We start from the raw sequence: 22,475 nt of genomic DNA, 5'->3' as shown, positions 1-22,475 counted from the left end.
TATGGATTCTTCAGGCATTAAAAAGAATGAGGTGTACTTTTCCCTCCTGATGTGGGAGGCGGCGGGAGACCCATGATAGATTCTCAACTTAAAAAGGCAAGTTGCAACCCAAAATGTATAAAAGTATCCATTTTTGTAGAAAAAACAAAACAAAACCCAAAAAGCAAAAAAACCAAGCTTTTATAGCAAAAGCTGTGTCTTCACAGGGCATAGACAAAGGCCTGGAAAGACAAACAAAATGTGGACACGGCGATGCCCAGGAAGTGGGAGTTGGGAGGGAAGGCATTCACATCTTACCTAGTGCACAGCAATACAGTTGGAACTCTGCGCCATAAGCATTTCTTATTTTTATACTTTTTATTTAAAAAACTAAACATATAAATAAATGAAATGTATGGGCCTTATGACTCTTCTGGATCTTCAAGTTCTGTTGTCTGTCTGCAAGCTAATATGCTGAGCTGCAAGTTTTTTGATGGTTTATCTCAGCCAGCAGGTTTATTTCGATCATAGTCTGGTTTGAACTATTGTTCATCTTGTTTTTGCCAAAGATAATCAATTCTGTCACTTCTCAGAAAAAAAGTTAATAACCTCTAACAGCCCTTCCCGGGAACCATAACATTTGGCTCCCTGAACGCTTGCGGGTGTTCCTATTTTCCTCTTTGACAGCACAGCCTTTTTTTTTCCCCCAAGTTACATTCTTGGATGCATTTTTAATGCATTCATCTCTTGTGAAAAAGAGGACTTAAAGCATTTGTCTTGTCTTAATGGCCAGAATGTTTTGTCCATATGTTGGCATTTGCCCCAGTTCATCTTTTCAGGAGTGGTGGGCCAAGATGCCTCTTTTATTTGTGTTTGTGCATGTGTGTGTGTGCGTGTGCATGGGACAGAGAGAATAAGCCCCACGAGGGCATGGATTTCTGTCTGATGTCCTTGCTGTCCTGGCCCCAGTGCCTAGAATACTGGCCAGTACATTAAAGTTGCTCCATAGGTAGGTGTTGAATGAGTGATTATTTGGGGAGTATCAGTGTGATAATTATATCTTTTTCCCAGCTTTTCCCAGAAACCACTTCGATATTGGTCTTCAAGAATGAGTTTTCAAAGATAAACACACCATGAGTGGGTTAGGGAACCCGTTTCTGACATCGTCATTTTTATCATCAGGTGGGACGCTTCTGGCTGCAAGGAACAAACAGCTAACTGACCCTCCAAAAATAATTCAGTGTGTTCTCTTGAATAATAAGTGCAGGCTCTGGGCCAGGCAGATTCTGTCCGTCTCTCTGCTCTGCCATCCCCAGATGGCAGCAAAGTGGCTACAGCCATTCCAGGCATCACATCCAGATGTGGCAGCATCCAGAGGCAGAAAGATGGGGAAGTCTTCAGTTCCTTGGGTTCCTGTTTAAGAACAAGGAAATCTTTCCTCGAAGCCCCCATCTCAGTAGCTAGAAATGGGTCATGTGCGCATGTCTAAACCCGCCACTCACAAGGGGAGCAAGACCACTGTGATTAGTCTGGACCTATATTTGTTCCACTATATCAAAATACCATGAACTGGGTGGCTTATAAACAACAGCAATTTATTTCTCACTGTTTTGGAGGCTGGAGGTCCAAGATCAAAATGCTGGCAGATTCAGTGTCTATTGCGGGCCCACTTCCTGGTTCTTAGACAGCTTTCTTCTTGGTGTGTCCTCGTATATCAGAGGGGACACCGCAGCTTCCTGGTTCTTAGACGGCTGTCTTCATGCTGTGTCCTCATATAGCAGAGGGGACACGGGAGCTTTCTTGGGCTGCTTTTATAAGGGCCCTAATCCCATTCATGAGGGCTCCACCCTCATGACGTAATCACCTCCCAAAGGCCCACCTCCAAAGACCATCACCTTGGGGTCTGGGTGGCCATTCAGACCATAGCGGGCTGCCGTGACAGACTGGCTGCCTTAAACAACAGAAACTTATTTTCTCTTAGTTCTGGAGGCTAGAAGTCCAAGGTCAAGGTGCCAGCAGGGTTGGCTTCTGATGAGGCCTCTCTCCTTGGCTTGTAGACCACTGCCTTCTCACTGTGTCCTTTCTCTGTGCATGGTCTTTTCTCTGTGCGTGTGTGCTCCTGGTCTCTCCATCTCTACTTATAAGGCCACCAGTCCTATTGGATTATGGCCTCACTTAATACTAATTACGTCTCTAAAAGCCCCATCTCCAAATGCAGTGACTTTAGGGGTTATGGCTTCAACATAGGGAATTTTGCACAGAACATAATTTAGGCCATACCAGGACCCAACCTGATTTTTGTTGGGCAGAGATAGAAATCTGAATAAAATCACGGTTCTGGAGGTGGGGGTACACACAGTATCTCCACAGTCAGCTGTCGCTTTAATTATTCAGGCAACACCTAAGGCGCAGAGGGACCCCGCTGGAAGGGGTGGAATTGCACTAAAGACTCATTTTCTTATTTGACTTCGGGGCCAGGCTTAGATACAAATCTCATTTCCACCACTGCTAGGAAGCAGCTTAAGCTGTGTGAGCTTTGGCTTCCTCGTTTGTGAAGTGGGGATAATTTACACGGGGCTCACAAGGCCATTGGGAAGAGTAAATGAGAGAAAGTGTGTCGGGTGCTTCACCGGGCGCCTAGTGCAAGGGAGGGCGCAGGGTCCGGGCAACTGTTAGCAGCTCTGCAGTCCTGGGGTTGACTTGTCCGTGCTGTTCAAAACCTTCCCCAAACCACTGCCCTAAAGGATACTTCTTCCTTCTTCCATTGATTTTTTTAAAAACAGGAGCTCTTTAAAGGACACATAATGGTCTTAAGATAGCTCTAAGGCCATTAACAGTATTCCACTTGAAAAGTGAAAAAACATTTACCTCCTTTTGGGGAAAAAATGTGCTTCAGAATTTGTGGAGAGGAAATGTGGTGGAGAGCATGGCCTTTGATGCCAGGCAGCCTGGGTGCTGTCTGGGCCACAGTCACTGTGTTACCTTGGTCCAAGGGCATCACTGTTCCACGCCTCGGCTTCTCATCTGTGCACCGGGAGGATAGAGAGCCTGCCTCGTGGGTGGTTGTGAGAGCGGAGATCCTGAGCGCAAAGTACTTCTCACTGGGAGTGGCGGGCACCAGCGCTGGCCTGGGGTTTGTGTTTGTTTTACTGAGAGTTCCATGGACCCCTCGTGAAATAGGAGGTGGCGGGGCTCGTAGGGGAGGGAGGAGTGCTCGTCACTGCCCTGCAGCTCGGGAGACACTGCTCTCCTCATCCTACAGTGACCCTGCAGGGGAGATGGTACCACTTGTACCCTCTGCCTGAGGATGAGGAAACCCAGGCTTACTGAGGTTGAGTGACCGGCCCGAGGTCTCGCTGTTGGAAGCTGATGACACTGGATTTGAGTCCAAGTCTGCCTGACACCAGGGCCCCAGCTCTTATCATTATACTAAATGCCGCAATAGGGAGGTTTGTTCCTGCCCCTCTCCCCGCCTCTGCCAGGCACTGAGAAATCACGGAAATGGGCATGTGGCTACATTTATTTTAGAATAGTACTTTGGAAATCTCTTGGTGAGAAATGTTGCTTCAGATCCTCCAACCTGCTGATTTTTATTATTTTTTTAAATTTATTTAGACTCTGCTAACTGAGATGATGGAGAGATGCAAGAAACTAGGGAACAAGTAAGTGCCTCAGAATTCCTAAAGCATGAGTTTGAAAATGTAGCGGGTTGCTTTTTCTGAGCGTGGCACTTATGTGGGCAAGAGGGCTGACAGAGAGACGACATAGAGAGTGTGGAACGCAGGAAATGAGAGTCCAGTTGCCTGGCTTCACTTGCCTGGTTCTGCTCTGTCTTAGCTTTGTGAACTTGGGTCACTTGCTTGACCCCTCTGTGCCTCACTCTCCTCATCTGTAAAATGGGTTTAATAATAGTCCCTTCCCCACGGGGCCGTGATAAGTGGTAGGGTCATGATGAACTCCATCTTCCTGTCTTCCAGGCATATAAGGTTTCCCCTCTGCTCTCCTTTTGGTGATAGATGTCCCTGAGTCACTGTGTCCCTACGTCCTCGAACATTGCTTTTGAGATGTGGATAGAGTTTGCAGCTTGGATCAATATTGTTACTGAAGTTTAGTTTTATTAGTGCATCAGCCTATTGAAGGTTCAGTTTAATTCTGTTTGAATGGCTTTGATTGCTTGCTTATTTACGTGTCCATTGATCCGGCCATCCGTCCACCCATTCAATTCCACATTTATCAGGTTCCAAATATGCAGAGAACAGTGTTAGTCTCTAGACGTTGCCTCGTCACTCCACTCATTTCTTTTTACCCCAACATTACCATTAAAGGGCCATCAGTCATCCTTCCCAGCAACATGCATCCTAAAAGCGACTTTCATTAAGGGGAAGCTCTGCTGACATGGGGCGTGTGTGTCTTGCAGTGCCTTGCTGTTGAATTCCGTGATGTCAGCTTTCCGGGCCGAGTTCATTGCCACAAGGTCCATGGATTTCATCGGCATGATTAAAGAGTGTGATGAGTCCGGTTTCCCCAAGGTAAGCTCCTGACTAAAAGCTCAGTGGGAGAACAAACAGGCAGCGTTTACGTGTTGGCCCTCAAGGGAGAGTCCGGTGTAGGGGCAGCTGGAGCCAACAGGAAAACGAGTGAAGGCTCTGCTTCTGAAGAACAGGGTGGAAGTCGAGGTGGTGATTGGGGTTGTCAGACACACGTAACCTGTGAGTCAGGCCTCTGTGAGTCCTAAATCTATCTAATTAGTCCTAAATCTGTCGAATTAGCTCACTGGGAAGTATTTAGGGAAGACTTTGGTCTTACAGCTTTAAAAATAACCCTTCACTCCTTATTTATGAAAAACTTTGTCCATTGGAATATTATGGCCCACAAATTAGACCAGTCCATGGAGCTAGTATTTGATTTTGAGCTTGTCAGTCTAACTGGCATAGGTCCATGGTAGAACTTCAGAAAGAGGTTGTGGAAGGTTAACCCTGTGGCGAGCGAAATGTTACGGCCTTTTCTTTTAAGCCTCAAGTTACTCTGATCTCAAATCTCCAGTATCGTAACGTTTTGCTATTTTTCTTAGCATCTCCTTTTTCGCTCCTTGGGCTTAAACTTGGCCTTGGCTGATCCTCCTGAGAGTGACCGACTTCAGATTCTCAACGAAGCTTGGAAAGTTATCACTAAATTGAAGAATCCACAGGTAGGTGACCATTTAGACCTTAGAGCGACTCCTTTTTGTCCAAGTTATGCAATAATATACTCTTTCTTTAAAAAAAAAATTAGCTTTTAACTAATCATACCTCTGTTTGTTGTTGTTTTTTAAGAAATCTACTTCTTTTCATTGTATTATTTGTTAACCTATAACAGAGAACTGAGAGCTGTAAACATCTATTTCTTTGATTTTTGTATCCTGATTGTGTCTCATTCTTAGGGCCTTAAGATACAACAAGAAGTGTAAAACTGCAAGTATTTGAAACTTTAAAAGACCTGTAACTTTGCAAAGAGCATCCAAAATGCAGCCGTCTATAGTATTTGGATTTGAAAATGCCAATTTAGTAGAATGTTCCCAAATCAGATGAGTGGTCAAGCAAGTAATCAGCAAAAGGGAATTCCAATTTCTGTCTCCTGAAGGGAGACAGCTGAAACCTTTCTCCCCGTACTTCATGGGCAAGAAGTCTTGGGAAGATGGACCAACTGATGTCAGTAGCTGTAATGCATCAGTGATGGCCATCGTGTTGTAGGTTTGGGTTTCATGCCTCACTGTCCTTGTAGGCAACATGCCCGAAAATTATGTGGCTGCCACTGGGTAAATGGTACTGGCTGGCTCTGTGACTGCAGGCCCAGCTGGGCAAACTTCACCGTACCCTGCACAGTTCCTCTGCTGGGCAGCAGGTCTCAGTCCAGTCGGGCTGCTGTAACAGAACACTGCAGGCTGCCTGGCTTATAGACAACAAACACGTATTTCTCACAGTTCTGGAGGCCAGCAGTCTGAGACCAGGGGGCCAGCATGGTTGGGTTCTGGTGAGGGCCCTCTTCTGGGTTGCAGATGGCTGTTTTCTCACATTCTCACATGGCAGAGAGGGTAGGAGAGCTGTCTGGGGTCTTTTTTGTAAGGGCACTAATCCCATACATGAGGGCTCCACCCTCATAACCTAATCTCCTCCCCAAGGCCCCGCCTCCTAAGACCATCACACGGTGGGCTAGGATTTCATCATGTGCCTTTTGGTGGGAACACAGCATTTAGTCCAGAACACAGCAAATAACTGAATATGGATACGTAGCCTTTGATACAGTCATTTCTGGAGAAGGAGATATTAAAGTGAGCTCAGTTATAAACCCCTTGCCGATCACCACGTTTACAAGAATATATTAAGAAGAGTGGTATAACTTAGAAAAATTAGAAACATATTTACAAACTCATTTACCTCACTTAAATTCAGCAAAATCCTCACGAAGCTCTAGCTGCTGAAATCCTCCGTTTAACCTCACTCTGGCTAGCTGACACAGCTTCTTTAGAATGAGTCAGAACCTCTGGGGCCCTGGTGCTTGTACTTCAGCCTTGCTCAAAAGCCCGTGTTAACAGTTTTCTGCAGGCTTGAACTTCACACTCACCAGTTTAGTTCACCTTCTTAGCAGTCTAGTTAGAGCTTAGAATGCTCCTGGCTTTTCTTGTGGGAATGAGAGAATTGTTTTCTTCCCTCCCCATTTCTTCTCTCTTTTCCTTAAAGCGTCGGAACAGAAGAGGTATGCTTGCAGATTGTATTTTTCCATGACCCTTCCCAGCTGAGCGTTTTCCTGGGCAGACAGCTTTACTAAGTTGGCCATTGTCATTTCCGTAACCATCTCATCGTCTCTCCGAGGGCCCCCTCCTACTTGAGTCTAACACATCATTTCTTACCTAAAGTCTTTAGCACTTTCTTAACCTTTTTATAACATCTATACATCACCCATTTATAGGACAAATGGTTTCTTTTTTAAAGTCAGAAAGCCTGTTTTTCCCTCAGAACATTCAAAGCCAGAGTCCTCAACCAGCTCCACCTTCTGTGACTCCGCGAGGTGGGCCAGGACTCCCCTCGGTCATCTCCGTTGCCCTTTGATTCATCTCCGTCTGCAAGCATGGCAGAGCTTCCCAGATTTCTGTATTGGTCCAAGTAGCAGTTCTGGAATGAAAGTCTTAATTAGTTTCAGGCAACCTATGTTTGTTTATAATTCACCTCTCGGTGAAATATATCAGCGGGCCGCGTTTTCTGTAGATGAACCACCTTGAAATTCCTATCACTTAACTCTTAACTGTCGAAGCTCTTGAAGGGATTTATTTGTCCATGAGATTTTGCCTCGAGGTCACCCGTGGTGTTCTTACTGTAAAGACCTTTTACTCTTCTTTGTAGGACTACGTTAACTGTGCTGAAGTGTGGGTAGAGTACACCTGCAAGCATTTCACGGTACGTGTGGCTGGGGTATTGTTTCTGAAACAATTGTATGTTTTTTTCACGTTTAAAATAGTGAATGAGTCTAGCTTAAGCATTTAGGCGTTTTACAATGGTAATTGTTCTTAATTTATAAAAATTGCATCCTTTATAATATAGTGTGATAGAGCAGTAGTATGTATGCTGTAACAAGAGCATTTCACGCTATGTGTAAATTTGAGAAATGCTGCATTATACAAAGTTAAGCCGTTTTTTCCACCTTGGACACCTTACATGCTAAAGTGCATTGTGACTTTCCATGGGAGTCTAGTAGGTAGCATTTCCCAAATGTATTTGACTTGCATCTAGTTTTCTTTTCTAAGTAAACAAAGATACTTCTTTCCCTAGGCCCAGACTAGAACCTCGGTGTGGAAAAATATGGGCATGTCAAACAGCAGGGACTTAGAAGCAGGTAGAACTGAGTAAATCCTACTGCCAGAGTGTTTGTTTTAATCAACTTCTAAGAGTTGAAGTATAGCATACATGCAGAAAAGTGCATATATCCTAAGTGTGCTGCTTACTGAATCTTCACAAAGTATATCCTTGTAGTCATGGTCAAGATCAAGAAATAGGAGATGATCCCCACCCCCCAGCCCCCTTCCCTCACAGCCCCCAGCCTTTGGAAGTTGAAGGTAACCGCCGTCCTGGCCTCTAACTCCAGAACTTGGTTTTGCCTTGTTTTGAACATTATGTAAATGTTGACTTGTTGATTTTGTTTCTTTTGTCCAATTTTTGTTTTATGTTTTATTATGGAAATTTCAAACATATGATCTCCGTTGTACTCATCACTCAGAACTGATCAACTTAGGACAAACCTTGTTTCATTTGTGTCCTCATCCCTTCTCTCCACCCCTGGATTATTTTGAAGCAAATCTCAGACATCTTGTTTCATGTCAGTATTTCAACCCACATGTGTGGAATCTAAGAACTCACTTTTCCGAAACAGAATCCCAATACATTATCCTAACTAAAAAAATTAATGGTGCTTTAATATCATTAAAAATCAATGTTCCAGTTTCCTCAATTCTCTTGTAATTTTTTTTTATTTGTTGAATCAGGATTAAAAATGATCCGTACATGGAAATAGACTTCTAAGGGTTCTTTTAATCTATAAGTTCTTTCTGCATCTTTCTTTCTTCCTCGCTTTTTTTCCTCTAATTTATTTGTTGAAGAAATTGGGTCATTTGTCCTGCAGAGTTTTGCAGTCTGCGTTGGGCTGTTGCATCCCTTTGATGGGGCCCAACGTGTTTGTCCTGCCTGCACTATTTCCTGTAAGTCAGCCCTTAGTTCTGGAGACTTAATCAGCTCCAGATGTGATTTTTTTGGCACCGCGGGGGGGGTGTATGGTGCTTCTCCTGGGAGGCTCATGGTGTCTGGTTGTCTCCATGACATGAACAGCCGTTGAAGCTCATTGTATCTCATGGTTTATCGGCGGTTGCAAAATGGTGATATTCGGAGTTACTCTTGTGTCTTCATTATTGTTTAGCTGGGGTACTTGTATAGAGAGAAACTGCTTTCGTCCACTGTTGGGGTTACCCTGAGGCGTAGTTAGTACAGAAAAGGCGCGATTGGTGCTCCATTTTGTCCCTGTTATTTACTAGTTTTTAGAATAAGGATTTGATTCCCTAACATCCCCAAAGGTGACCAGTGAGTACTAGTTGCTGTTGTTATCATTAGGAATCCATGGATTTAATTATATTTGAATTATATTCTTCTTACTGATCCTCAGTTGTCCCGTCTTTGTCCAGTGGGTGCCTTTTCAGCTTGGGTCCTGAGTCCTTCTGACCTGCTCTCTGTAGTCTGATGCCTTCCTGGCTTTCTGTTATAACATGTTCCAGCCTCCCTTGTATCTTTCTGTTCCCGGATTTGGAATCAGCTCTTTCTCTGAAGAACTTTGGTTCCCTTTTAGCGCCATTGTCAGATTTTTTTTTTTTTTAGCTGTGTGGCCTTGGCTAAGTCACAACTTCTTTGGGCCTCTTCTTCCTCATGTGTAAAATGGGGATAATGATGGCCATCCGGGGCAGTTTAATGAGCATTAAATGAGAGTGTAAACATAGTGGCGGCTGTTGAGACAACATGCTGTGTGCCGACACTTAACCTATAAGCTGCACACCTGCACAGTGAGGCTTCGCTCTTCTCCTTCCACCGAGCAGGGGTCAGTAGGCTTTTTCTGTGGAGGGCCAGATAGTGGATGTTTGAGGCTTTGTGGACCATGTGATCTCTGTCATGAGCATCCAGCTCTGCCGTTGTGGCATGACGGCAGCCACTGATACCCGTGAGTGAGCACCGCTGTGTTTAGTAAACTTCATTAATGTGCACGGAAATTTGAATCTCGTAGAATTTTCACTGTCACAAAATGCTGTTCTTCTTTTGGTTTGAGCGTAAAACCATTCTCAGCTCGCAGGCTGTATAAAAACAGGCACCGGGCTGGCCTTGGGCTGTGGCCGGCTGACCCCTGATCCAGATGATGAAAGTGAAGTGGGCGCTGGGTTGCGTGGCTCGTAGGGGCCTCGCCTGGGCTCCTCCCTCAGGGCCTGCGCCCCCTGCAGCACCCGGGAGGGCCTGGGACGGGCGGGCAGGAAGTGGGGCAGCCGACTTTATTTACTAGCACCTGGGGAGAGCAGGGGCAGCGTTGAGAATGTGGTTTCAGTCCTCACCTGGTGCACACGTAGCCACCTTTAGGGCTGTGCTTTGGGTGGAATTTTCCCCCTTATGTAGTTGAAACTAATCTTGGAAGGTGTGTGCTATGTTCTGAAGATGTTAGTCCTTTTCCCCAGAAACATGGCCTGTGACTGCCACTCAGTGTCAGGTACACATGTCCTTTATTTCCCCACTCAGAAACGAGAGGTGAGCACCGTCTTGGCTGATGTCATCAAGCACATGACTCCGGACCGCGCCTTTGAGGACTCCTACCCTCAGGTAACATCCCTGCCCGTCTCATTCCGCACTGTTGGCGACTGTGTTCTGTTGGCCTCAGTGGGCGTGTTGCATGGGTCCGACCATAAAGTCAGGTACCGGGTTTGAATCCCAGCTTTGCCATATCCTAGCTGGGTGCCCTTTAATCATTTCCTTAATCTTACTGTGCCTCAGTTTCCTTACCTGTAAAATGGGGATGATAGTAGTCCTGCCTTCAGAGTGGTTGTGAGGATTAAGCGAGTTGTGACTTGGGAAACCCTGGCACAGTTGTCTGGCACCAGTAAGTAAAGTGCCTATGTTTTTCAGTTAAATTGACTTTTTATTGGAAATAAATTCAAGCTTACTGGAAAATTGAAAGATGGCTCAGAGAACTCCCATTATTCCTTACCCAGATTCATCAACTGTTAACATTTCCCACATTTGCTTTATCATTATCATTATGTGTACACAGACATGCACGTATATGCATACATATGTATGTAAATTTTTTCTGAATTATTTGAGAATAAGTTGCATACATGATGCCACTTTGCATGGAAAGAGTTCAGTGAGTATTTCCTAAGAACAAGGACATTCTCCCGTATAACCGCAGTTTAGTTATCAACTTAAAGGGATTTACCATTGATACATTACTGCGCCCTACCCCACGGTACACGTTCCAGTGTTGTGAGTGGACTCAATTATGTCCTTGATAGGAGATTTCCCTGCAGTACAGAATCCAGCTCAGGATCCCTACTATTAAGTGACTTTTGACCTAATTAAGATTTGTTTTTAATTTAATAAAATGTTCTGGCACATATTGCCTATGATCAATTTCTAGCTTCATTTAGTATAAGAAAATTAGTTACATATTCTTGCAAGAATTTTAGAATTCTGACATTTTGCTAATTTAAGAATTTTTCACCATTTGCTGACTAATATGCTTCATCATTATAATTTATTGAGCAGCCACTGGCTAGCTGAGATTTTTCTTTTTTTTTTTTAAAGCTTGGCACCTGAGCTAACAACTGTTGCCAATCTTCTTCTTTTTTTTTTTCCTGCTTTTTCTCCCCAAACCCCCCAAGTACATAGTTGTATATTTTAGTTGTGGATCCTTCTAGTTGTGGCATGTGGGATGCTGCCTCAACGTGGCCTTATGAGCGGTGCCGTGTCCGCACCCAGGATGCGAACTGGCGAAACCCTGGGCCACTGAAGTGGAGCGCGCGAACTTAACCACTTGGCCACAGGGCTGGCCCCTAGCTGACATTTTTCTATGAAAATAATACATAGTCGTGCATCAGGCTCTTGGTAAATATCACTATGTGAATGAAGTGTTCATTGTGGAAAGGATGAGTCATACCCTTTGGGGTTGTAAGGTCTCAGGCACATATGAAGACGGAAGTGCATTAGAATTTTTGTTGAGGAGTTTTCAGTAAGACCTTGCCTGCTAGGGGCCCAATTAGTTGAAAACTTTAAGTAATATAATGATTTAATGCAGTCCATTCCTAAGAGAGGGGAATTGTACTGTACTGTAATTCCGTCATATTTAAAAGCAACTGACAAAAGATGCGCTGGGTCAGCCTGTGTTAAGGACAGCCAGCCATATCGATTGTGAGCCCCTTGTCTTAACTGAGGGCCACATCAAGAAAAATAAAACTGCATGGGTCTGTGAAGAATTAGCTTAGTCCAGGTCTAGGATAGGGAAGGTACAAGGTGAGCCTAGACCGTTTTCTTGTGCCGGAAAGTAAGGAAGTACTCAAAAAACTGATGGAGGACAAGTGAAAAGGGCACAGGAGCAGCTCGGAAGGGGTTCCCATGGGCTCCCCATTTGAGCATCAAAAGAAATAAGGACAGTAGGGATTATAGCCCAGTGAGTAAAATAGGAATCCAAGAATCCATCCCTGTGATGAACACAATAGTCCCCCTTTTCCATGGCTTTGCTTTGTCTGTGGTATCAGTTACCTGTGGTCAGCCATCGTCTGGAAATATTAAGTGGAAAATTCCAGAAATAATTCGTCAGTTTTAAATTGCATGCTGTTCTGAGTAGCATGATGAAATCTTGTCGTCGCACTCTGTCCAGCCCAGGACTTGAATCATCCCTGTGTCCAGCATATCCACACTGTACACGCTACCCGCCTGTTAGTCACTTCATAGCCCACTCGGTTGGCAGATCGACTGTCACCGTATTGGAGTGCTTATGTTCAAGAAACCCTGATTTTACTTAATAATGGCCCCAAAGTGCAAGAGTAGTGATGCTGGCAATTCAGACATGCTAAAGAGAAGCCATAAAGTGCTCCCTTTAAGTGAAAAGGTGAAAGTTCTTGACTTAATAAGGAAAGAGAAAAAATTTTATGCAGAGGTTGCTAAGATTTATGGCAAGAACAAATCTTCTATTGTGAAATTGTGAAGAAGGAAAAAGAAATTTGTGCTAGTTTCCTGTCTACCTCAAATATGTATAGATAAGGAGAAACATAGTATATACAGGGTTCAGTACTATGTGGGATTTTAGGCATCCACGGGGGTCTTGGGGTGTGTCCCTGCAGATGAGGGGGCACTGCTGTAGACACATACGTGGATGAGGAGGGAGGGGGGCAGGGGGTGCTGACTGAGAAATGTGGAGGAAGCGGTGGCGTTGTAAAATCGCCGTTTGCAGCCATCACGGTAAGGACGAGAATTACCAATCCCAGGCAAGAATCATCCGTGGATGCTACACGTAGAGGGGGATGTTTGATGAGGTGTGGGATATTTTCATATCTCATATTTTCACATGAAGGTCTTCCCATAGAATGAGTATTAATTGTAAGGGGAAAAATAGTGACTCTACAGCGGGGAACTCGGACACTCATTGACCTGCTCATCAAAATTCACATCAAAATCCACATACCGTGTCCCTGCAGATGAGGTCCCCTGAGAAAGACACAGCATCATGTAGGTGGCATTCCAGTCGAGAATGCACGATGGAATCTAATCATGAGGAAACATCGGTCATCCCTAAACTGAGGAGCATTCTCTAAAGTAATTGGCCTGTATTCTTCCAAAATACCACTGTCATAATGGCAAAGAAAGGAACTCTTCCAAATCAACACAGACTCCAGAGACCTGAAAACGAGATGCAGTGCATGTTCCTGGCCTGGCTCCTGGACCAAAGAGAAGAAAAAATAATGCTATAAAGAACGTGGTGAGACAGTTGCTAAGATTGGAATATGGATGATAGATAAAAAGTGTTAAGATTATATTGATGTTAACTTGCCTGAATTTGAGAACAGCTAAGTGGCAACATCAGAGAATATAATTAGTCTTAGGAAATACAAATGAAGTATGAAGGGTGAGGGACGTGATACATGCAGTCCCATATATGGTTCAGGAAAAAAATAACATGTTACATAGAGAGAATGTTAAAGCAAATTTGGCAGAATAGTAAAAAATTGGTGAATCTGAGTAAGGAGCATATGGCAGTTCTCTGTACTATTCTTTCAACATTTCTGCAAGTTTGAAATTGTTTCAAAATAAAAAGTTAAAAAATGTGCATGGATTGTGTGTTTACAAATTCTACCATTAGATGGAAGGGGTGGGTGAGGAGATAGAGGAAATGAGGCAAAATGTTCGTCATGGGAGAATCTGGGTGTGAGTGATTGGGTGTTTGTTTTATGTTCTTTGGATTTTCTTTTCTTTTTTCTTTAAAGATTGGCATCTGAGCTAACAACTGTTGCCAATCTTCTTTTCTTTTTTTTTTTTCTGCTTTATCTCCCCAAATCCCCCGTACGTAGTTGTATATCTTAGTTGCAGGTCCTTCTAGTTGTGGGGTGCGGGACGCCCCCTGAACGTGGCCTGACGAGCGGTGCCATGTCCATGCCCAGGATCCGAACCCTGGGCCGCCGCAGTGGAGCGCACAAACTTAACCACTCGGCCACAGAGACGGCCCCGTGGATTTTCTTTATGTTTCAGCATTTTCATAGTGAAATGTTGAAGGAAAAAAAATCCTGTCTTTTTAAATCAGGAAATGCATTATGTGTAACTGTACTTAAGTATTAAAAAAATTTCCTGTTCTAAAGGGGTTAGTTGCTGTGGATAGGATTTCAGACACTGTTGTAGGCAGACAGTATTGCGGTATGTTACAATGCTCTGCCTTGGAGCATTGTTTGTCATGAAGTTTTGAAGTCCTTTAGTGTCTTTTACTTGACCTAGTAAGCTACTTAATTATGAAATGGGGCTCGTACTTCTTAATATTCTGTATTTTTAGAACATGAGTGATTGCCTTTGCAAAGGATTTAAACAGCAATATTTTTAGCATAAACTAAGTATTTATCAGTAAATTTTCTCTTCCCGACAGTAACCAGCGGCAGGGGTTTGTATTTTATTTAGAAAAAAGCAGCTTCTTGGTTCTTCTGTCGTCCCAAGGCCCTGGCCCCAGGACTGTGTGCATCTCAGAGTGAGGGGTGGTGGGCCTCAGTGCCTGGGTGTCTGGGGCAGACCTCACAGACTGTGCCACCATCCTCAGGTAGTGAAGTGGCCTTGATGCCACTGGCAAACTCTGTCCCATGCCTCTCCACTGAAGTAGTCAAGAAACACGGGGTTGGGGCCAGCCCAATGGCATAGTGGTTAAGTTGGCACATTCTGCTTTGGCAGGCTGGGGTTCGCTGGTTTGGATCCCAGGTGTGGACCTACACACTGCTTATCAAGCCATGCTGTGGCAGGCATCCCACGTATAAAGTAGAGGAAGATGGGCATGGATGTTAGCTCAGGGCCAGTCTTCCTCAGCAAAAAGAGGAGGATTGGCGCGGATGTTAGCCCAGGGCTAATCTTCCTCAAGAAAAAAAAAAGAAAGAAAAGAAACACAGAGCCACAGTCACCTAGAATAGGGGTCTGCAAACTAGGGCCCTGTGGCCATACACAGCCCACTACCTGTTTTTGTGAATAAAGTTTTATTGGAACCCAGCCACACCCATTTGTTTATGTGTTGGCTGTGGATGCTTTCAAGCTACAACAGCAGCCATGAGTAGTTGTGATCACTGTATGGCCCTTTATAGAACAAGTTTGCCCACTCCTTGAATGTTCACACTTGACATGAATGGAGAGCTTTGAAGGGCAGGCACCGCTCTCAGCACTTGACCTGAACCGTCCCATTTGCTCCTCATGAGTAAGATACTGCTTGGCTCTCCATTTTGCAGAAGAGGAAGTGGAGGCTGAGAATTTGTCTCCCTAGGACTATCGAATAAGATGGTGCACCTCAGAGTGAGACCGGGCCTGACCTGACCTAGCAATTCCCCAGTCCTTGCACAGTCCAGGTTTCCCTTCCTGTAACGTGATTGCAGAGTATAAAAGAGGGTTGCCTTTTTGGAAACATCCAAGTTTTATTAAACACGATGTGTGTTTTGTCTTGTTTTGCAGCTTCAGTCAATAATTAAGAAAGTGATCGCCCACTTCCATGACTTCTCAGTTCTTTTCTCAGTGGTAAGTAACATTTCTTAGTTATCTTTGGAAATTGGCATCTGAGTCAGAGCTTCCCTTAATGTCTCAGTTTTTTCTGAAAGAAAATTCTAGGCTGAAAGAAATTCTTAACTGTTCCTCTTATGAACTTTTCTTTATGAAGCAGTTAGATCTAAACAACTTAAGTATTGATGTCATAATACCTTCAGCAGTGTTTGAAAAAGCAATGCACATGGACTGACAGGAAAACATGATCTTGATTTCGTTTATTACTTACTAACGGGATGTGTCTGCCTATTGGGCACCACACAGCTTCTCCAACCTAGGAATCGAACTGGTTGTCCTCTTCCACGGTGATTTTCACGTGTTACTTGCTTTTTATCACACAGTCTAATGAGAAACTAGGAAATACATTGAGTTGAAAGTTGTCTCAATGTCTGACAGAGTTGACATTTATTATGTTTCCCTCAAAATTTAAGATAGCCTGCGACCACCTTCGAGTTTGCTGCGGTGCTCTGGGCAAGTGCACCTAGGTGCTTGTCTGCAGAGTGACGTCCCCGCCCCTTCCCTGAGTGGCCCTCTTCCCTGGCGCCCTGCCCTCTCCCTGTTCCCCTGGATGTACACTCGCAGGACTAAGACTTTATTTCTTTTGTTTATTTAATAATAGAAGCTATTATTTGTTGGACATTCACCATACTCCAGGCACTGTGCTAGAACTTTCCATGCATTGTCTCGTATCATTTTCTCAACACTGCTGGGAAGAAGAGTAGTTATTAGTCCCACTTTACAGATGAGAAAACTGATGCTGGAAGAGGTCGAGTAAGTTGCTTAAGGTCACACAGGCACTACTGTAGAGTCAGGATGCAGAGGCCACACTCTGAACAACTGACTCTTCTTTCTCTGCTTGTCAACACGGTCGTAAAGAGACTAAAGAAAAGGTTATGGTCATCTAAAGATTGCAGATGTTCACCAACGTGTTAGCTGGTCCCAGCCCTCATCCCTGGGGCACGTGTGAGCGGTTTTAATAGTAAGTGTTTTCAGAAACCTCGGGCCTCTCCCGCTTTCAGATGGTCTTCATCTGACCCGCCCAGAGAGATGAGCAGCTCTTCCTCTGTTTTGTCCTTCAGAGAAAAAGCGACCCACAGATTCCTTCCAGTGACTCCTGTGAATTGCATGTGGGGTGCTTTTTTTATTTTTAGGAAAAGTTTCTGCCATTTCTGGACATGTTCCAAAAGGAGAGTGTGCGGGTGGAGGTTTGCAAGTGCATCATGGAAGTTTTTATCAAGTAAGTGATGAGTGACACATTGTAATTGGAAGCTTCGATTCCTGATGTCTTTGTGAAACCTGTAGATAAGAAATCCATTTATGCATTTTGAGGCCTAGTGATGTGTACATATTTCATGCCTAAAATAATGTTGAAAGAAAAACCACATTAAAAGGAGCAGTTATGATAAAAGTTTATAGTTAGTGCTTAAGAAGACAAAGTAATAACTATTAGTAGTAGCCTGACCATCGTCTACTGTTTATTCCAGTGTGTTTTTGGAAGGTGCAATCTACTGATGAACTGCTTAGGGAGTAATGTGTTAAAAGATAAAGTGCTACTTATCAGCATACCAGAGCCAGAAGGGTTCCCATCCTTAATGTTTAGATTTGAGATCAGTTTTCAAATTTAGTTCCCTTGATTGTATTGATTAAATCTGTGTTTCCCAAAACTGCCTACTGCTCATGGTACGTGAAATAAATTTAGGTGGTACACGAGGGAGAGATTTTTATTTTTATTTTAAAAGTTGTATATTTATTTTAAAGTATAGTAGATAATGTATAAGTAGTTTAATCGGTGATTTCATGTATATTATTTTTTAGGACAGGTTGAGTTTTAAAAAAGTTGAAATTAAATATTAAGTAGATATGGTAAAAAAAAATGTTAAGATGGAACTGAAATAACCACAGTTTGGAAAATTGAGTTAGATGTTGCCTGACTACATGTTTTAAACTTTTCTGTTATCTTTCTAAAAGATTAATTCCATATGCTTCTTAAATTCCATATATTTATACCTACTTTACCTACATAAAGATTTGTTAAAAGAGCTTGTCCTTTTATATTATTTGAAAAGCCAAATTAATAATTTTGCCTGGCACTTAACACGGTTGTAGACAGGTTGTAGACAGCTTCAGAAGGTTCAAGAACCATGATAAGAAGACAGGTTTGCTCTTTGCCTGGCTTAGGAAATGTAGCAGTTTGACCATGATTTCGCAGTTAGGAGAAGTTATGTGTTGAAGAGCAAACTTGTTATTTAAAGAAGAATGAAGAGAAAACCAGAACGTTGCCCGTTACTGGTGAACTGGGCCATGTTAAATGCCACCCAGATAATTTGCTGCTTCTTAAATATATGCAGTAGATAAGAACTAAATCCATGCTTTCATTGCTCTCATGTACATGGCTTTTATCTTTAAATGTCTCCTAGGCATCAGCAAGAGCCCACCAAGGACCCTGTCATTCTGAACGCCCTTTTGCACGTTTGCAAGACCATGCATGACTCTGTGAAGTAAGCCACGCTCAAGGCTGAAGCGTAACATGGGTTGGGTCTTAATACCACATAATAGTACAGAAGGGAATTACTGCTTTAAGCTGCCACTGTGAATAATATTATTTTATGGGGTCTATTAAGATTCCTGCTAACGAGGACATTCCCGTCCAGGAGCGGAGGGAGGCTGAGGGTAACCTTCCTAAGTAAATGAGATGGCAGATGTTTTTACAGAGACATTTCTGTTGGGAGGAAAAGGCTGGCTTCATCCAAGTGAACTCAAACTCGCTGTCTCCTGGAGATCTGAGAGCAGCAGATAGTGTAATACTGCGTTCACTCCCCAGTAACATAGGCTTTACATTTTTCTCATTAGCCAGTTATTTGAAATTCAAATGCAATTGTTTATATTCTTCACATGAAGGACTTTATTTTGTTCAGTATACTTGAGGCTCAGACCTATCCATGGGCCTTAGCTTTGGGCCAAAGACCCAATTATCACTCCTTTGGTTTCTAGTTTTTTTCTTATTTTTTTGACCGTTTCCATTTGACTGTGCTTCAGGCAATTCCTGCTTATTTGTGGCTGAAATTTTAGTCCCCAAAGCATTTTTAAACACAGCAGCTTGATTCAATGGAAAATGTTACAAGAATTGAGAAAATTGTTTTGGAACTTACCCATCAACACAATGAATTGTATTTCTTTTCTTTTTTTTTTTGCCTCTGAATTTTAGAGTCTTTATTTCCATGACTTTGTGCTTTCAACTTTGTGAGTAGTTATAAAAAGCAAAATATCAAGACTTTTCATAATAAATGGAACTGATAGGTTTCAGTTGGACAAAAGTAGAAATAAAGGCACAAAAAACATCCAGAAAGGCACTCACGTTAGGTGAATATTGGTTTTGGGCCTAAGTAAGATAGAGGGTTTATTTCTCTCTTGCTGAGTCTGAGGCCAAAAGGTGGAGGTCGGGTAGCTCTGCTTTAGAACAGCATCCAGGAACCCAGGTTCCTTCTGTCTTGTTGCTGTGCCATCCCTCTGGAGTGTCATCCTTGTCTTCCTGGTGGAAGCTGGCCTACCTTGACCATGTCACAGCCTGCAGGCATTGGAGGACAGCAGTTTTCTTTTAGGAATGTAACTTGGAAGGCTCACACATCACCTACATTCACATCCCAGTGGCCAGAACTGTCACATGGCCACACCTAGCTACAAAGGAGGCTAGGAAATGTCGTCTCAAAGAACGAAGGGGACGTTCCATTTTGGAGGACAGTATGCAGTCTTTGCCAATACTTATTTTCCCCTAGAACAAATCAACAAACAAAAGCCTTGGTTTCTGTTTTCTCTGGGCTCTTAAAATGTTTTAAAAATAAATTTGAGGGACTGTTTATAGGCTTTCACTTGTAAAATCAAAACTATAAGGACTTGGCATTTTCTTATTTGTATTTGTGTTAAATTTGCTATGAAATCTGAGCAACTGAGATCTGTGATGTACTTTAAGATGCATCCCCCAAATAAGATGGATTGATGGATGGAGAGGGGAATGGATAGTTATGTGATAAAGCAAATATTGTAAATGATACTGGGTACAATCTTAGTGATGGGTATATGGGTGTTTACTCTCAAATTCTTTCAGCTTTGCTGCATGTTTGAAATTTTTTATAATGATGAACAAAAGTTCTCTGAAATACAACATTTGAAGTTGGGTGTCGCTTCCCAAATTCCTAAGAAGATAAAGTTACCTTCTCTTTTGCCATTAATAAATATATCTTGAGCACAGCATCTTTGAGAGAGATGCGACACACGTTGAAATTATGTTAATTTAGATTACATATTTTCATCAAAAGAAACACAGCCTGTGTAAATGTAAAATGTTCTTACTTGTTAAATTGCTTACTCCCTGTATCTTTTTTTGTTTAGGAACTTTCATTTCTCACCCCAGTGTTAACTATGTACCATTATTGATTTTAGTGCACTCACTCTTGAGGATGAGAAAAGAATGCTGGCGTATTTGATTAATGGATTTATAAAAATGGTACGTATTGGGGGAGAAGTTTCAGTGTGCTTGGAAATGTGATGTAATGTTTGTCCTTATTCTGGGGGAAGCAGTTAACATCATGTTCCCTGGTGCTTTTCATTTTTATTGAGATAAGATGAAATTAGAAAACATCTTACATTAGCCAGCACTCCCCTGGGGGCAAAGAGAGCCAAGACAAACTGGCTTAAGGAAAAAATAAAAAGGGGAGGGTGGGTGAGGGGGCTTACTGGCTCATGTGACGAAAAGTCCAGGGATGGAACTCTCCAAAGGAGCAGCTGGACTCGGGGTCTCTGTGGTGTCATCAGGACCTTCTGTGTGCGTGTCTTTGGCTCATGGCTCTGCTCTGCTGGCTTCCTCCCAGGCAGGCTCACTCCCCACGGGAGCTCTAGGCTTCCATTCCTTCCAGCTCTGCAGCCCAGCGGGACGGGCTCCAGCAGAAGTCCCGGGATTGAGTCTCTTTGGCTTAATTGGGGTCACTGGCCCATCCCTGAAAGAATTGCTGCTGTGAGAGGGAACAAACACACCGATTGGCCAGGCCAGGGAGATGTGCACGTCTGAGCAACCTGAATCATGTGGTCTGGAATGTGCTGCTCATCAGAAGATGGTGGAAATGATGCTGGGGTGCTAAATGCCAGGAGTCCACTCTCCATCCATTTCAGTTACCCATTGCTGTGTAACAGCTCACCTCAAAACTTAGTAGCTTTAAATAACAGTGTTTTGTTAATTTCCACTGTTCTGTGAGTTGGCTGTGTAATCAGGCTGCTCCGTGTTATGTCAGCTGGCATGGCAATCGGAGCTGGAGGATCCAGGACAGCCTCACTCATGTGTCTGGAGTCTCGGTGCTGCTGCTGGCTGGGGCGTCTCATTTCTCATCCGTGTGACCTCTTTCTCTCCACTGCTGTCTCATCATTCAGTCATCTCAGCTGAGCTCTCTCTTGTGCTGAGGGCACAAGTGGAAGCTAAGGCCCTCTTGAGCTGAGGTTCAGCAATCACACGGTGACCGCTGCTGCATCCTGCTGCATTCTCTTGGTCAGAGCAAGTCACAGGGCCGGCCCCTTGGAGGGGAGGGAAACTAGATCCCACCTCTGAAGGAGGAGAGTCCACAGGGACACTGCGAGAGGACAGCAGAGTGGGAGGGGTTGTTGCAGCCTTCTTTGGGAACAACCCACCACGCCATCCTACCCAGAACAACCTTTTGCCTTCATCCTTGGTGCACACAGCTAAAATACCAACTGCTGGCAGGACCCTCCGTTTTAATAGAAATGTTGACAAAAGCTGACAGAAATGAAAATAACGAGACCATTTTGAAAATAACCTTGAAAATGTAACTCATTCGACACCGGGGGTCGGTTTAACTGTCTACTTGACTGTAGGTAAAATACCAATTTTGATGAAAATTCAGGATTAGCCTTTCAATTCCCATGTTAGGAAATGTCCCCATGGCTGTTATCAGAAGCCTCTCCTGTGCCCTTGATTTATATATGGGTCATGTGGTATTTATCCTTTTATGGCTTTGTCTGAAAGCCACCCAGTTACAATGGAAAAGAATGTGAGGAAATGAGAGGTGAAATCTGATAGCTGTAATGGAAATAGCCGTGTTAAACCTCCTCTGGACCAAAATGATCCCTGTTGCAGTAAAGTTTGTCCCACTGACCAGCTGGTCATAAATTTGAAGAAACAGGAGAAGAGGGGATTTTTAATGGTGGAGAAACTTCCATCTAAGGCCCCGGCAGCCACTGGTGAGCTGCTGAGTTTGGAATCCCCATCAGGAAGCAGAAAGATGTGGCTCTTATTAGGAAAACCCTCTTGACAAATGGCTCCCAACAACCAAATTTATGTCCTGTGAAAAGGCCGCAGTTGACAAACAAGATTCCATTGTTTCCTTTCCAGTGGTTTCGTTCTAGCCTGGGAAATCCTAGTTACGTTCTGAGATTGTGTTTTATACCCTTTGGTCTCTCTATGTTCTACTCCAGTGCCCGTGCCATACAGATGAGGTGGTCATAGTAACTTTTTGGGTATATGCTGGGCGAAGTAAAGTCAAGTCTAGTTCGAGCGTATTCCAGCGTGCGTATGTGTGTGTTTCCTTGGGCACCCTTAACACGTGCACCCATTTGTATTTGTGGGATTTTGGATGACTTGTCATGAAAGTTCCTTCCCCACCACATGAA

The 22,475-nt window shown here is 43.5% G+C and overlaps 1 protein-coding gene across 1 annotated transcript in view; it reads left to right on the top strand.

Moving 5' to 3' along the window:
• VPS35L (VPS35 endosomal protein sorting factor like) overlaps positions 1-22,475 on the top strand; it is a 111,808-nt gene that overhangs the window by 50,450 nt on the left and 38,883 nt on the right. Inside the window, exons 15-23 of the mRNA XM_014853441.3 lie at positions 3,595-3,641; positions 4,397-4,508; positions 5,051-5,167; positions 7,356-7,409; positions 10,272-10,352; positions 15,717-15,779; positions 16,955-17,040; positions 18,221-18,301; positions 20,241-20,304. Coding sequence (XP_014708927.3) covers positions 3,595-3,641; positions 4,397-4,508; positions 5,051-5,167; positions 7,356-7,409; positions 10,272-10,352; positions 15,717-15,779; positions 16,955-17,040; positions 18,221-18,301; positions 20,241-20,304 — 705 coding nt within the window. The remainder of the gene's footprint in view (positions 1-3,594; positions 3,642-4,396; positions 4,509-5,050; positions 5,168-7,355; positions 7,410-10,271; positions 10,353-15,716; positions 15,780-16,954; positions 17,041-18,220; positions 18,302-20,240; positions 20,305-22,475) is intronic.

The sequence above is a fragment of the Equus asinus genome, chromosome 14, assembly GCF_041296235.1.
Source record: "Equus asinus isolate D_3611 breed Donkey chromosome 14, EquAss-T2T_v2, whole genome shotgun sequence".
NCBI classification, from domain to species: Eukaryota; Metazoa; Chordata; class Mammalia; order Perissodactyla; family Equidae; genus Equus; species Equus asinus.
The sequence above is the reverse complement of the archived record's forward strand: the minus strand, read 5'-3'. Positions and strand labels throughout refer to the sequence as shown.